Source organism: Megalops cyprinoides, chromosome 5 (genome assembly GCF_013368585.1).
Source record: "Megalops cyprinoides isolate fMegCyp1 chromosome 5, fMegCyp1.pri, whole genome shotgun sequence".
NCBI classification, from domain to species: Eukaryota; Metazoa; Chordata; class Actinopteri; order Elopiformes; family Megalopidae; genus Megalops; species Megalops cyprinoides.
Window position 1 is genome coordinate 14,507,982 of NC_050587.1, and position 15,570 is coordinate 14,523,551.

Sequence of the window (15,570 nt, forward strand, 5' to 3'; positions counted from 1 at the left end):
GTGTGTGTCATTAAACACATGGTATAAGTTTTCTGCACTCTCAACAAACACTGTAGTTTAACATGAAGATGCTTGTCAGTGCAGCTGGGTCACTCCATAAAGCCATACCATGTCATGGTCTCCCCCCACAAAGTAAATCTCAAGGCCAGATTCTGTCTCTGTTGAACTTGATTTATGAGTTTGGTTTACGAGTAAAACAAGAATGGAGGTTTTAAAGCTCATTTCATTGGCTTGTTCTGCGCCGCGTCTGAGGCGGTGTGAGTTTCACAGGCAGTGTCGGGAGGGCCTCTCTCTCCAGGGCAGAGGGAGGCAGGATGGGTGTCGGAGCCAGGGCCATCAGGGCCTGGTTATCGCGACCACCACAGCCGGCTGGAAGGGGAAGAAAAACATTGCCCCGGCTGGGGGAAGCGTCTGCTTCTGTGCTGCTCTGGCACGTCCTGCCTGTGGGGGGGGGGGGGGGGGGGGGGATGTTTGAAGGAGGACATTGTGCGCTGCGACCGATGAAAGCTCCCCAGTGTTTACAGAGCGAGGCGATAAGAGTCGCCCTCGCCCTCGGCCCTCCCCGCGGAAGCACCTTATGCAAACCACCCCGCTCGGGCCTGCCTCCCGGTCACTGCCCAGCTCCCGCCGAGCGGCCGCGATGAGGGGAGCCGGAGTCCTCTGACTGCCAGCAGGAGCGCGGCGGAGAGCGCAGAGCGGGAGGGCGAGGACAGAGAGGAGAGCAGGGTCTGGCATGGAGGGGGGTTTCGCCACCCTGAGGGTCGACGCGGTGTGCGCGGTCAGGACGGCGCTGCTGACTGCCGAGAACCTGCAGCTGGCCATCAACCCCGAGCCCACCGTCGAGGAGCAGGCGCTGACCAATAGCAGCGGCAGTGTGGAGGAGGCTCAGGGAGCCGGGTATGGGTGTGTCTGAGAGCGTGGCGGTGTGTGTGTGTGAGAGTTATTCTGTGGGTACGTGTGTTTCTGCACGCATGGAGTATATATGCGTGTTGTATGTATAATGTGTATATGCTGCGTGTGTGTGTGTACGTGCATGATCTCACCCCCTCCTCAGGTGTTGCATTGTGAGCTAAGGTCACTGGACTCAGAGCTGAGGAGGCTTTGCTGTTGTGCTGTTAAGGATCACCTGTATTGCACCAGTTAAAACGAAAACAGAAATCAGTCTCGAAATTATGCATCACGTCCCAAGCAATAAGACGAAAAAGATGTAATTACATGAGTTTTCTAAGATGCACAAAAATGAATATGATTCAAATTAAATATGCAGTGTGATCTTCTCTATTGATGATCCCTGTTTTTGTCTTAGTAAGAGCCATTTTAAATACCATGTATATTAATTGTGATTCTATAACAAAATGTTAAGGAAACATATGGAATAGTGGTCATAGCAGTAAACTGGCAGGAGTGGCTTTTAATCTCAGCTGGGACTGTTTGAGCATTGGTATTACAGAATGTAAGCATAGGATTGCATAATGCTTAATGATACGCTTAAATAGTAATACTATCGTAGGTTGTGCTCAGTATCTTATTGATTTTATTAGTGTTATTGAGTCACCCTACCTAATGGCAGCTATTAAGCCTCTTTGCAAAGTTAAAATTGAATTGCTTCTTCAATGACTACAAGAAAAAAATGTTTACTTTGAAAGATTGCTTTCGTAAGGTTAACAGGGAAAAGAGGTTGAAACCAAAGGCTCTGGTGATTAATGTGCCACATTCCCCCAGTAGTCCCATTACAGGCATATTGAAGATGTGAATTAATATGGCTCAGAGGTGATCATATTCAACAGGTTTCAAACAGTGTCAAGCAGTGTGTGTAAGATAATGGATCGGGTGGTTCAGAAGCCAATAATGCATGTTTTGTCAGTTTCAGAATATTACAATATTAGAATGCTTGACACCGTAATCACTGTAGCCACCCAGCATTCATAACGCGTGTTGCTTTGTTTGTGACGCTACCTGGGCCTCTGCAATGAAGCTCGGTGCCTCTCCATTGTCTTTGATGATAAATGATTCATTTGAAAGCTGCACTGCCCTGGGTCTGTGTTTTTGGTCTTACTTGGCTAACTTGCAGTTATCGCTTAGTGCAGATTTTGCAGGAAGACTGATAAAATTTTCAAAGTCAAAACAGAAAACGAATTCATTTAAGGCAACACTTGAAATTCTTTGCGTGACAACCTCATGAGTCACCTTCAAAATGTACATCACTGACTTGCTCTCAGGAGCGTAACAGTAAAGCTTTTTGTGTTCTGTGTTATAAATACTCACAATCCGTCTGTGTACTATGCGCATTAATTAGCCTGTTTTTTTTAGATTGCCTCCGTATTATTCCAGGGTTGTCAAAGAGGGGTTAGGCAACATAATTCAACAGGGTTGGACAGAGATGTAACAGGGTCTTTGAAATGGGTGCAGTCAATAGACCCAGTCTTTCAGCTGGAAGAGTGTCAGTTAATATACAAATGGGCACATACTTGATAGGTGTAACTGGAGTCCATGTTGAGTGTGTCTGGAGCATTATCTGATAGCACAAGAGTTTATACTCCATATCGTTTCAAAGTGGTAGTGGCCTGACTTTCACCAGGTATCATCTGAACGCTGTCACTTTAAACAGAAAATTAACGGGCTGCGGAGAGATCAGTGTCACCATATTAGATTTGAATCTGCAGATGGCACTGGTTTAAACACAGTTTTAGTGTGTTCTGTCATCTTTCTTAGGCCTTGTCTCTTCAACTGGGTTTTAAAAAAAACTTTAAAAGCCTTTTCTAAGCGTAACACCAAACCTTGACCTGTGCCAGTGAACCCAGCTGTACTTCATGAATTGTTTTCTCTTTACAGGAATGATGACCTCAAAGAAATGTTGGAAAGCAACAAGGAATCCCTCAAACTGGAGGCGATGAAAAGGATCGTTGGGGTAAGAGCTGTGACTAAAGCGTGCGAAGGGAAACAGAGAAGATGTTTCCGCAAACTCAAACTCGTGACAGCCTTTATAGAGAAACCAGTGCAGTAATGCTAGTAACGCTGGTGTTTACGTATTCTTCTTTCATTTCCAGTGTTTGACTTTGTTGATGTCATTTAGCGTGCCCATGTCCTGCAGTGTTAAACATAGTGTACCCAGCTGCTGTGGTGTTCAGTGAGCGTGAATGGCTTGGATGCGTTGAAGTAATGCTTTGTGGGGTTTTTTTGTTCTGTTCATGTGTTCTGTTTGCAGTTGATTGCCAAAGGCAAGAACGCATCGGAGCTCTTCCCGGCGGTGGTGAAGAACGTCGCAAGTAAAAACATCGAGGTATGACCCCGTTCGGCCGTTCTGTTCACATACGCACGCCGTGCCATGAGAGCGCAGTCCGCGTCAGACGTGTCTAAGACCGCAGTGAGCACAGACCCGCACTGACCCTCGTTTGCCGTTGCACAGATCATTAGCAGACCCAAACGAATGTAAGCATCAAGGTGATTAACACGAAACCTGAAAACGACTGGGTTTGAGCTCACGTTTTTGCCAGATTTATTGACCGCATGATTGGCTGGTGTGTTTTTTTCCTCAGAGAAAGATTGAGTTTTGGATGCACTGTGTAAGTAAGTTTAACGATAAACCAACCAAAGGAGTAGCCAATTATTTTATCTTTTGTTTAGACCAGGTTGCTTTAGTTAAAAAAAAAAGAACAAAAACACACAGACCATTCAAGGCTTTTCTGGCCTTCTATCAAATCACATTAGAATTCTGTCTCCCGCTGCCTGGTAACGAGGTGTCAGGATGTTCGGTGTGTCAGGGAGGCGGAGCGGGAGCTTCTGTGTGACCCAGTAAAGGCTCACCGGCACGGTGAACCGCGGAATGGATGCTGGGTCCAATGAGTCACGAAGCCTGGCCCGTGAATATCGATTAATAAATGAAACCTCTGGCAACGGGAGGGCCGCCCGTGTTTCTGGGGGCCTAATGCGTTTCTGTTTTGATTAGCCGCCAGGCAGGGCACCTCGTTGCCGGGAGTGGTAATTGGCAATGGAGGGCCCGCGGTCACGTCCGACTCCGCCGCCCTCCCCCTCGCCTCCCCCCCGCCTCCCCTCCCTCCCCCCGGCTCACCGACGGGCCTGGGCTTCTCCGCGGCCCCCGAACCACCGGCCCCCGCTGGCTGACATTGATCGCATCTAATCAGAGGCGGCGCAGGAACAAATCGAGTGTTTTGCTGCCTTCTGTGATTTAATATCAGGATGCTGTGTTCCTAAACCAGTGCAAAAAAGTGCTTTTGGAACAGCAACCTTCAGCTGTGTGTGTGTTTTTTTTTTTTTTTTTTTTCTCCTCCTCTCTCTCCTCTCTCCCTCTCTCTCTCTCTCGCTCGCACTCCCTTCAAAGAGAAAGTATTACAGAATCCATCAAGTGGTTTATTCGTTTAGATTGCTGGGTTATGAGTGCTCAAGAGTTTCCACGGCGGCGGAGGCGGCCAATGTCCTCTGGGTACGGTGGTCGCTGGTCAAAGACTCCAGAGGTCAGGATTTTATTTTCTGATTTAATTGTCATTCACCTCTGGATGCGGTAAAGGCCGCCACGATGTGTTCAGCGGTAATAAGTTTACTGAGCAAGTGACGGGCGTTACCAGACAAGCCCTGCTTTGCCCGGCGTTTGGCTTCCGTATCGATTTTTTTTTTCTGTTGTCTTCCCAAGATTAAACAAAAAATCCTTACTGTAAGGCTAAAACCCTTGCAGGCTTCCCAATGTTAATTTTGTTAGCTGAAAGGTACGGTGTAAGTGCTGTGTAAGTGATCTCTTGTGTAATTGCGCCAGGATTTAGCGATGAGCTTGGTGTTGGGGTTATGGCACGCTCTGAGCTCCAGCTGACAACCTTGAAATGAGAACACATTATCTGCACCATGTTGTGCATGTGTGTGATCCATATAATTCACTTTTGTCTGAAAATTAGACCCAGGGAGAGTGTTGCACATGCTAAGCAGATGCCACATCAGTGGGCTTTGCAAGGCGGATTAACAGGTCTTTGGTTCATCCACACTCTTTTCCCGGGTTTCATTCTCTCAAAGGTTGGGTCAGCTTTGATTTTACTGTTTCAAAAAATTGGGGAGCCTTATTCACATCCAACGCAGATCACCTCAATAACATATGTGCTGACTGACAGACGCATTATTCTCTTGAAGATATGCATCTGTGAAACAACTGGGTCACACAACTGTGAATATTCACTAAATAAGCACATGAACGGCCAAATAAACCAGATTTCAGGATGGAGGTTGGTTACATGGGAATCCACGCAAATGAAGTCCCGAAGCCTATTGTAGGTAATCCTATCTATAACGATTGTTCAGTTATCAGATTCATTCTTTAATATGGTGTTATCCATATTTGAATTATTCTGTTTTTGCTGTAGGAGAAAGGTATAGCCTGTAGTGCAGTGCATATGTTAAAAAGGAATTAAACAAGGAACATTCCCTTAAGATGGGCAAAAATGCAGTGCGCTGTAAGATCACGCCTATGATCAGAGTGCCTCTCTCACACCTGCTGCAAAGTCTTAAGGACACATTGCCCAGAGGCAGGTTAGAAATTTATACGAATTTGAAAAAATAGTCATTATGCTTATGCTTTCAACTATACACCCCAAGAATTAATATTAATGGATCTGCCTCACAAAGCGTTCTTGTTTAAAGCACGTTGGTTATTTGAAGGCACACCTAGCTGTTCCAGGCTGATGGTGTGGCTGCCGTGTCATGAGAATCCCCTCATTGTAACAGGCCCTCCTCTGTTTAGAATTCAGATCAAAGTCCAGGGCGTATAAATTGAATTGAAAAGGCTGGACAGATTGGCACTGTGTCGGGTTTTAAGTGAGTTAGGGCGTTAATTCGGAGGATAATCACGCGGAGGACGGCCGGGGGTGTTGGGGGGGTGGGGGGGAGAGCCAGGTCGGGCTCCCTCACCTGAGGAATTGAAGAGAATTATGAAAGGTCCGATCTCTGACCCGGCCAGCGAAACTCATCAGCGGGTCGGCAAATATTTGCTCAGCCTTCCTCTCCCGTGCAAAAGAGAGCGGGGAGAGTGCAGGCAAGCGATAAGGGCCGACCTGGCTAACCGCCGCGCCTTATCAAACAAAAGCCTCGTCAGAGCGGCCTCCGAAACCTGGAATGGCTCTGTTGCCCCTTCCAAGCATAACAAGAGGTCAGTCGGCACTTGAGTTTTTAAAAAGAATTTGAGCAAAGCGCCGGACGTGTCAGAGGGAGGAAGTTAGCCATTGTCGCCTCGCAGAGAAACGCAGGAAGGTCCAGACCAGCTCCCCTAAAGCAAACGGGTAGAGCGAATGCTGTCGAAAGCAATTTATTGGCAGCTGTGGGGTTCATTTTATCTAATGAAGTGCAGTTAAAAGGAAATGAAAATACCATTGTGGAGAACGAGCGCGATCGGAGGCTAGCCCTCGTTGTCCGCTGGCTTTTCTGGCCTGATGATGAGAGTGATGTGTCGCTTTCCCTTTTTTTTTTTCCCTCGACTCTGCAGCTGAAGAAGCTGGTCTACGTCTACCTCGTCAGATATGCCGAGGAGCAGCAAGACCTGGCCCTCCTGTCAATCAGCACCTTCCAGCGCGCCCTTAAGGTCAGTCCCTGCTCTGTTCCCACAATGCCTTGCTGTTGGAACTCTACCGGAATTGTCTTGGCGGTTCACTTTGATTTTGTCCAGGAGTTCAATAGCGTCCTTGGAAAATGAGCTTGTCTATAGGTGTGATTGCAGATGAATTCAGTTGGTATTTGAGTTGTATGTTTTTGGACAATTACAGAAAGATCTAAGATTTTGGCATACTCATCTATACATATGGAATGGATGAACATGCACCTATGAATGTAACATTTATAACCATTGCTATAATCCACAGTGTTGCACCATTTGTTTCAGAGATAGTTAGTGTGTGGGTTTTGTATTGAATTGTGAAGCGTAACTTTCTTCACTAGCACATGGAAACCAGATTAACTGCCCAGCTGTTGTCCACAATTCTCGTCTGAAATACGGTGTTCAAAGTGACATTATATTGAGACTTTTTATACTAAATATTGCTGGTTATCCAGTTTAATTCATCTGTGATACACTGTGGTCTCTGAAGCCAGACACTCTATCTGTTTAATCACTGTGTCATTTACCTTTGGTGGCAGCCATCTTACTGCTGTGCCAATCTTACATAAAAACAGGCAACCAGGAGGAAAGAGTCATTACAAAATGGAAGTGATTCAGACTGGTGTTTTCACAGTTCACAGCCCTGTGAGTGACACTGTGAGCATCTGTGAATAAATACCACATTTTGACTGTTTGACTAGACCCAACCTGGGTGGATGGTTCTCTCACCAGGAAACTGCCAAGCAATGTCTTATTTCCAGGAAACATGTAAAAACCCACTGAAATGAATGAGGAAGATGTCTAAAGAAGTGAATAGGTCATTTTTTTTAAAATAACGTTCATTAAGCATCAGCGTTGCAGTCAGTACCATTTCAATTCAGTATATTGAGGAGATGAATTGACATTGAGTCGCCAGTCATTTTTCTGTGAAGATTTTTGTGTCAGGGAGTTGAATTTTTGTCCCTTTCCTGAAGTGACTGAATTAAGGTGGAATTGCCCCAAACTCTGTATTTGTGACACACTAGTAACTGGGTTTAAAACCAGCGTGTGAATTTACAGCACGGCACACCGCAGTTGTGGACAGTGTGTGTGTGCAGTGTGAGCCTCCCGTCTTTGTATTCTGGTGTGCGCGGGTTTGGCGTCCACCCGGAGGAGAAGTATTGAGCTATTCCAGCAGCGGCGGCCGCGTCCCGACGCCGGGGAACGGCGATGTTTTAAAAGCCGCCTCTGCGCTCCCCAGCCCCCGTGCAGAAAAACCCATTTCAACCCCTGCTAGTTCTCAATCATGCTTCAATTTAGCCCAACATCTGGGCCTTTGAAACGGCCCCCTCTCTTTGGCTGCGTCGGATTGCTGGCGCAGCACTTCTACCGGCGGGCAGTCTAGCGTGGACGGACCTGTCCGGGCCTGGGGCCGACGTGCCGTACACCCAATCCCCCCCTTACCACTCCCCCGCCTCTGAGTGTTACACCGTGTTCACCGGGCGGGAGGAGAGAGGGGCACGTGACTTGTGTGGCCGGCGCACGGTGACTCTCTGGACAGGCCACTGGTCGTGCGGGAATCGACACCCAACACGAGGCGTCACTGGAAGCCCCTCAGAGGCATCTATACAAGTTGCTTTTTTCTGCTTCCGAGAGGCTCTTGCCAAAAAAACCACTGCTATCTCACATGCTGATCCTGCAAACTAGATAGGGCACGCCCCACAACCTGTCCGTGTGAGACCGAAATGCTGGCCTTCTCTGAGTGCCACAGATACTCTCTACAGACCCCACAGGGTAAGTGGGTAAATCCGAACAGTAACGAGTTTCTTGTGACTTTCTTGTTCGTTCCCAACACCAAAATAACCAAATATTCAGTATAAAAACAGTGCAATAATGCAGCAAAGGAGTGATTAATGTATTTATATATTTAATAATACAATAAATGGATATAATATATAAATAACCAGATATAAGTTAACATGAAAGCCCAGTGGCAGAATGGCCCCATATAAAGCAGGGAGTGTGCGCGCAGTGCATTTTAAGAAGAGGGAGTGTTGCCCAGCATGGATATTTATAATTATATAAGCAGCAGGACTTTTAAACTGAGGATCAAATCTCAAGGTGGGGCACTGATCCTGTACCCTTTTGCCACGTATGTAATCAGAATCGCCTGAGCAAACATCTAGCTGTATAAACAGATAACATGTACATGATTATGACACATGTAATTTGCTGTGGATTACAGCAATGGACATGGCTTGCTTGGAGTGTCTGGGTTACATATTCTGCTTAGAGTGCAGGCCAAGTAAATGTGGTGTAAATGCAATACAACATCACATTTGGACAAGTCTCGTGGTGTCGGTCATGTTTAGTGTGTAGATACTTTAATGTGTAGTGTGTACCATCATGAATGCCCTTGATTTAGGTATGTGCTTTGTGTGTTGAATCCAGTTCACCGCCTGCTAAATCAGTTTGTTGTGGATAGAAGGCATCGTTCCTCTGGTTTAGAGGAGGCGGATGGGGCAGAGGGACACTGCTTAACGCTGGTGTTTTCTGTCTGTCTTTGCCAATGCCCACCGAAAGGATCCGAACCAGCTGATCCGGGCCAGCGCCCTGAGAGTTCTGTCCAGCATCCGGGTGCCCATTATCGTTCCCATCATGATGCTGGCCATCAAGGAGGCCGCCACGGACCTGTCCCCATACGTCAGGAAAACCGCCGCTCACGCAATCCAGAAACTTTACAGGTAAAGAGTGAGGGCACGCACATGTCCAGGGACATCAGTGTTTTTTAAAGCGTCAGATGCAAAGAGTATACCATTGTAGGTGTCGGTTGGGTGGTAACTCTTATTTTGCGTTTTCTTGTAGCGTTCTCTGTTTTATTGTGGAGAATTACACGAAATTTTTCAATTAGATATTTGAAAGTGATGTGGTGTCAGAGCAGTTAAGCAAATTTTTAAGATGCTGCATTTTATAGAGGGCTGCCTTGTTTCTGTTTGTGTTCTTAGTCTTGAACCGGACCAAAAAGAACATTTAATTGAAGTGATTGAGAAACTCCTGAAGGACAAAAGCACTGTAAGTACGGTTTTTTTCACAGCTCTCATTAAAATTAATTTTGCAGTTAAAAACATAATGAGAATTACTGACAGATTATGTGGCCAACACTTCAACTTTGTTTATGAAATGGGTACTTGTGTGATGTCAGGAAGACTGCTACTAAATTTCCAACAAAAGGCAAGTAAAGGGGGAGCAGTACTCATTGTGGTGCAGTAGCAGCAGTTGAACACATGGGGGAGCCCCAACCAAGCAGTTTTTACCGTCACGTTTTCATGTACAGCTGTTTACCTTCTTACCCTTCCTGGGGGAAATGCACTGTCCCATTAAATTCCAAATCCTCTGTCAAAAGACAGTAAAATGTAAATGAACTTTTAGAAATCATTAGTTTACATAATCTTGGTTTTCATGATTAATCTCAAACCCTTGTAGCTACTTGACATGGCATTAGTCATGGACTGAAAGGTAAATTCACTGTGAATTTTAAATTTGATTTTGTTCCTTACCTTTTAAATGATATGGGTTCATGTTGAAAAACCATTTTAAACGTTCAAACTCAACACAAAATAATACGAAATCCTGTCACAGTTTTGTAAACCCTTTTCTTTTCTTGGAGCCCTCATACAAATCCCATGAGGCATTGTTTCTCTGCTTCTTCGTGCATTTGTTCACAATTACATTTCGAAGCCGAATTGGTGTTATTCACTCTTGAAAAAACATTCGTGATCACATGAACTCATAAATACAGATTCCAAGTCCTTAGCAAACATGTAGGTGTAATCTACTTTTGTAATTGCCTGTCAGTCTTTCTTCTGGTAACTTTATCCTAACAGTCAGATGGGTTTTAACCACTTTCGTACTGCATTCTGTGTACTGAAGCTAGAGAGGAAGAAAGTGTGGTGTGTGCTCAGTTTCCACAAAAAACAAGTTCAGCCAAATAATGAATGGCTTTAATTTTTTCATGGTAGCCGCCTATAAATGCTTTGAAGGCTTATGTGGAGGACTGGGAAAAACTGACTTGTTGCAGGGAGGCATAAATCAAGGTCCGTTTCATCACTCATGCATTCGAGGGAAGCCTCATGTGCTGACATTACAGCATGGAAAGAATTGTAGAAAGAAGTCAGTTTCATGCTTTTAAATGTGCCTACAAATTCAACCATGAGGTAAGGAACAACACATTCCATTTTTTTTTGGAGTTAGCCTTTCAAGAAGACGATTTTTATGTTCGTCTGAATATTCTGAAGTATGTTCTCCGGTTATTTAAACATCGGGGGACAGGTGTGACGGATGAAATTTAATACCGTCATCTTCAATTCTTCCTTTGCGCTGAGATCAGTTTTATAGACATTTCTGAGGCGGTTTTAGTGTCATTTTTTGGTGCACGCAGCCAACTGCCTCACTCACAGCTTAAAGAGAAACTCCTGGCACTGTGCAGTCCTCTATGAGTTGCTCTGTTGAAGAGCCGTGTTCATTTGGTGCTATGAAATGCACTTGAGTTTGAACTTCATTGCAAAGCTGGAAACTCTCAGAAAGGATGTCTGAGCACGCTGTAACCCTGAACACCAGTCTTTGCTCAAAGCCAGCTAAGCGATGAAAGGCATTCAGAAAAACCTAATACTGGATCCGTAGAATTGGCCCTCAGAAGGTCACGATACAATACAATGGCTATTATAGACGCCCATTATCATGCTGACTGTATATGAGCATAGTAATATTATATATAAATGATAACAAGTGTTTGACACTTCTGTGAAAAATATTTCACTGAGGTGCTGTGGGTTTGTATTGGTTGTGTGAAGTTACAATACAATACAAACCCACAGCACCTCAGTGAAAAATATTTCACTGAGGTGCTGTGGGTTTATATTGGGTGTGTGAAGTTACACGATTAATGGAGATGAGCCCCATAGCATGTCTGCCAAGGCGTTATAAATATACCCATTTGGGGTGTTGTGTAGTTGTAGAGCCGTGCAGTGGTTATTGTCCATTTTGAATAATTCATTGCATTTTCGCACAATGCCTTCCTGCTGTAGAGTGATCCATTAATCTGATTTCCTTGACTGTTCGCATTGAGTAACCAAGTGAAACAGCCACTCACCTAGGCAGGAGGACTGGTGCCGCTACAGAGGCAGAGCGGAGCTACGGCAGGGAATTCAAGTAATGCCCCACGGGGGATGCGTGACTGTTGCATCGTGTGTCGACCAAAATGCAAATGGGAGACACGAGCGTCACACACGTCTCACTCTGCTTGTGTCATCAGAGGTGAGAGGGAGCGGAGCCTCAGCCGTGGCCTGAGCCCCAGAGCCAGAGCCCCGCCCTCAGAGCTGGACGCAGTGAGGCCGAGGTCCTCTTTCCAAATGCTTTTCTGCTGCGTTTCATATCGGGCTAAAGGAGGGCGATGCAATCCGGAGCCGTGCCACTCGAGCCCTGTAATGAAGTAAATATGACACTTCTCAGTTGCCCTTGATTGGCCGGGCTTGTGAAGGGAAATGCAATGGAAAGCGTTTGGCGTTTTGGTTTGCCGCCGTTCCCACTTCACCTGGGCCTGGTCCGAATAGCAGACAAGGGGTTAATGGCTCTCCCATTATCCCTCTTTAACACCTGGCCAGGGTCATTTGGGGATGCTCGTTAAACACTGTCGCTGAGTGAATGGATACGATAGTTCACCCTTCATTAATCACCTGAGAGGGGGGTGACACTATTCAGTGTTAAGAATTCAGTGTTGAACGCATTGCTTTCAGTTACTCACTTTGACTGTACACCAAAAATGACACACATTAAGCTCAATTGTGATTTTTTTACACAAGTTAAGGGAATTGAAAGGGTCAACCTCCTGCTTGGTTTACGTGGCTCGTCTCTACATGGGTGTTTTTGTGAAAGCGCGGGGCCCCGTCTGAGCGCAAATAAGATGGGGTGGCCGAGCTCGTCTCTGAAGCCCATCATCTGGTGTCCTGGCCGGCTGGGGAGAGGGGTCTGGGCATTGTTTTTGGGAGCCACACTCATTTAACAAAAGCTGTCAGGGGAAAGCAGAGCGTGGGCTGACAGGACAGTGCACCGCCATGACACAACAACAGAGATGCGGCACCTGCACGGTAATTTTACCTCAAGGAGCTTGAACACAATTTTGCATTAAATGACTGTAAAAAGCAAAGGGGTGTTTATATATTTTTTGTGCCCCAAATTTTATTTTACTATCAAAATACAGAGGGGGAATAATATACACTATATGGACAAAAGTATTTGGCCACATGTGTTTTTCAGGGTTTGGGCTAGGCCCCTTATCTCCAGTGAAGGGCAATCTTAATGCTTCAGCATACCAAGACATTTTGGACAATGCTATGCTTCCAACTTTCTGGCAACAGTTTGGGGAAGGCCCTTTTCTATTCCAACATGACTGTGACCCAGTGCACAAAGCAAGGACTATAAAGACATGGTTTGATGAGTTCGGTGTGGAAGAACTTGACTGGCCCTGACCTCAACCCCATCGAGCACCTTTGGGATGAACTGGAGCGGAGATTGCGAGCCAGGCCTTCTCGTCCAACATCAGTGCCTGACCTCATAAATGCTCTACAGAATGGATGGGCACAAATTCCCACAGAAACACTCCAAAATCTTGTGGAAAGCCTTCCAAGAAGAGTGGAAGCTGTTATAGCTGCAAAAGGGGGACCAACTCCATATTAAAGTATATGTATTTGAATACAATGTCATTACAGTGTAATGGTCAGGCATCCGAATACTTTTGTCCATATAGTGTATGAGTCTGCCTTCTGCACTGGTCTAAAAGTAGCTTGTAATTTCATGTTTGGTGGATTTAAAAGGTCAGGAGTGGTCTGGAATGCACTGCAATGCATTTTCCCATATGCATTGAACATTAGGTCTGAAGAGGTCTTGAAGAATTATTACTTTGTGTAAAAACATATTTTTGCAGGGAGGGCAGAATTGGGAGAGAAGATAATTACATGTGAAACAGAATTTAGTTTTGTTGAAGTAGTATTTCTCATCATTATTTTTTTTAAAGACTCGCATAGTTTTCTGTAGCAGTTAGAATTGTTTTCTTGAATTTGTTTCTTGGAATTGCATGTTGACATTGTATGCTGTTAGAGTGCTTCGGTTTTCTGGAAGTGTGTCAAGCGTGCTTTCCATGTCTGTCTGCTCGCACAGCCTAATTGAAAAGTGCTGTAATGTGTTTGATTTATTTTTGCGTTATTTTCACACTAGTGCGGTAATGCCTCACATGCAGGCCACCATTTTTCCCCAGTTCATAACCTTCTTTCAGCAATATATACTGCACTGAGGATGACGGCGTCCATCTTGATTACATTTTCCTCCATATCTTACACTTCCCACTGCTGTGGCAGAGAAGAATTTTTCACATTTTTCTTTCCATAAGTGTCAACCACTTTTTCTTTTTAGATCATGCTCTGATTCTGTGCATTTAGGTTTAACGTCGGACGCCAGGGGTCTTCATTTGTATGTGTGTTCCACAGGCAGTCAGAAAGAAGCCGTAACAAATCTCACTGAATTTTCCATCTCCATGCAGAGTAACTTGTGTACAGCAAGCCTCATGCGTCAGTTAAAAGTAGCTTGTTAGCGGATATTCAGTGGATTTAAAAGGTATCAAAGTAAAGTGGAATGTATGAACATTCACATTTAGTCATACAGTGGATACTCTTTTCTGCTGTGACTTACAGAGTAGTGGTACAGTGAACCAAATACACGATCCAAAGCTTTTGTACCACACACATATTTTATCCCTTATGGTAGTGTGCTACAGGAGAAATTCTTGTTTTCTTCACTCACAGCATAGATGTGAATCTGTATGTTTTAGAATGAAAAGGCAAGGTAGGGCACAGCCTCCACACAGTATTGATTTAGTTTTGTTGCTGGTAGCTGAGGGGGAAGAAAGAGGGGGTTGCTGTTTAGCGTTACTGGGGGTGGGGGAAGGAGAGGGGGGGGGAGAAAACAGTGAGTTTGTGCAGATGTTTCATTGTGATGGATCTATTATCCAGCTATTACAAGATAAATGAGTGATCTCTCCCATTTTCCGCTCCTCCAGAAAATTGAAATAAGAAGGGGAATATCATTGGGGCTGTATGATTAGGGTAGGTGGGATGGCCATTAATTTAAAAAGAAAGGGAACGCTGGCAGCGGAGGGCCAACCCCGCGCCGCGTTATCAATCAAGCCTCAGCAGTCTCCCAGTGATGACCCAGCGTTCTCAGGATTCCGCCACCGTAATTAGAATTCATGACAAAATAGATGCAAGGAAACGTTTTGTACCCTTCATAATTTTATAGGAAATTTATTGTTATTAGAGGAACCATTTGCTTAGTGTGATTTTTCCATTACTGGCTTGTCAACTAGCATAGATAATCTGGAGAAAATATGAACTCCATAGATTGGGTGTCAGTTTTGTTGATGGGGCAAGTAGTTTACCTTGGAGCACAGCTAATGGCTGAAGTTCCCACCAAGCGCGCGAAACAAGCCCGGCTTCAGGAACAGAGGCAAGACAAATGGCTCCTGCTTATCGCTTTAATATCCAAAATACATAAATGGGGAATGTTCCGCAAATACCAAATTGCGCGCACAATAAGCGACTCACCCTCCAAGTTCATATTTGACCTAGTTCATTACCTCGAAGTGCGGGCCACGTTCAAGGCGAGAGATTAAGAGCGGAGTAGAGTGTATTTTTAGCCCCGCGTCTCTGTTTGTTCGAAACCGCATCACACGCTGAAATTAAAAGCCGCAACGAGCTTGATTGCTAATTACAAACTGTAAGCGCAAGTGTAATGCTTAAAATATGAAAATGATTTGAATTGTGTTTTCTGCTTTAATGAGATTCAGGACTGAAATAGAGCAGGGCACCGTTTTACTCATCTCTTACATATTTACTTACCCATTCACTCTACAGCAAGACAGAAAAACATGGCAGAGATGAGGGGGACAGCTTCTCCGA

General features: G+C 45.1%; 1 protein-coding gene across 2 annotated transcripts in view; it reads left to right on the top strand.

Annotated features, from left to right (window-relative positions):
• The window catches only part of ap3b1a (adaptor related protein complex 3 subunit beta 1a), an 87,289-nt gene that overhangs the window by 4,980 nt on the left and 66,739 nt on the right, over window positions 1-15,570 (top strand). Inside the window, exons 1-6 of one of the 2 annotated variants that reach the window (XM_036529220.1) lie at window positions 664-897; window positions 2,833-2,908; window positions 3,206-3,280; window positions 6,479-6,574; window positions 9,149-9,309; window positions 9,571-9,637. In XM_036529220.1, the coding sequence (XP_036385113.1) occupies window positions 734-897; window positions 2,833-2,908; window positions 3,206-3,280; window positions 6,479-6,574; window positions 9,149-9,309; window positions 9,571-9,637 (639 nt within the window). In that variant the 5' untranslated portion in view covers window positions 664-733. Of the gene's footprint in view, window positions 1-663; window positions 898-2,832; window positions 2,909-3,205; window positions 3,281-6,478; window positions 6,575-9,148; window positions 9,310-9,570; window positions 9,638-15,570 lie in introns of those variants that run through there. The other variant, XM_036529222.1, reaches the window with a different exon arrangement.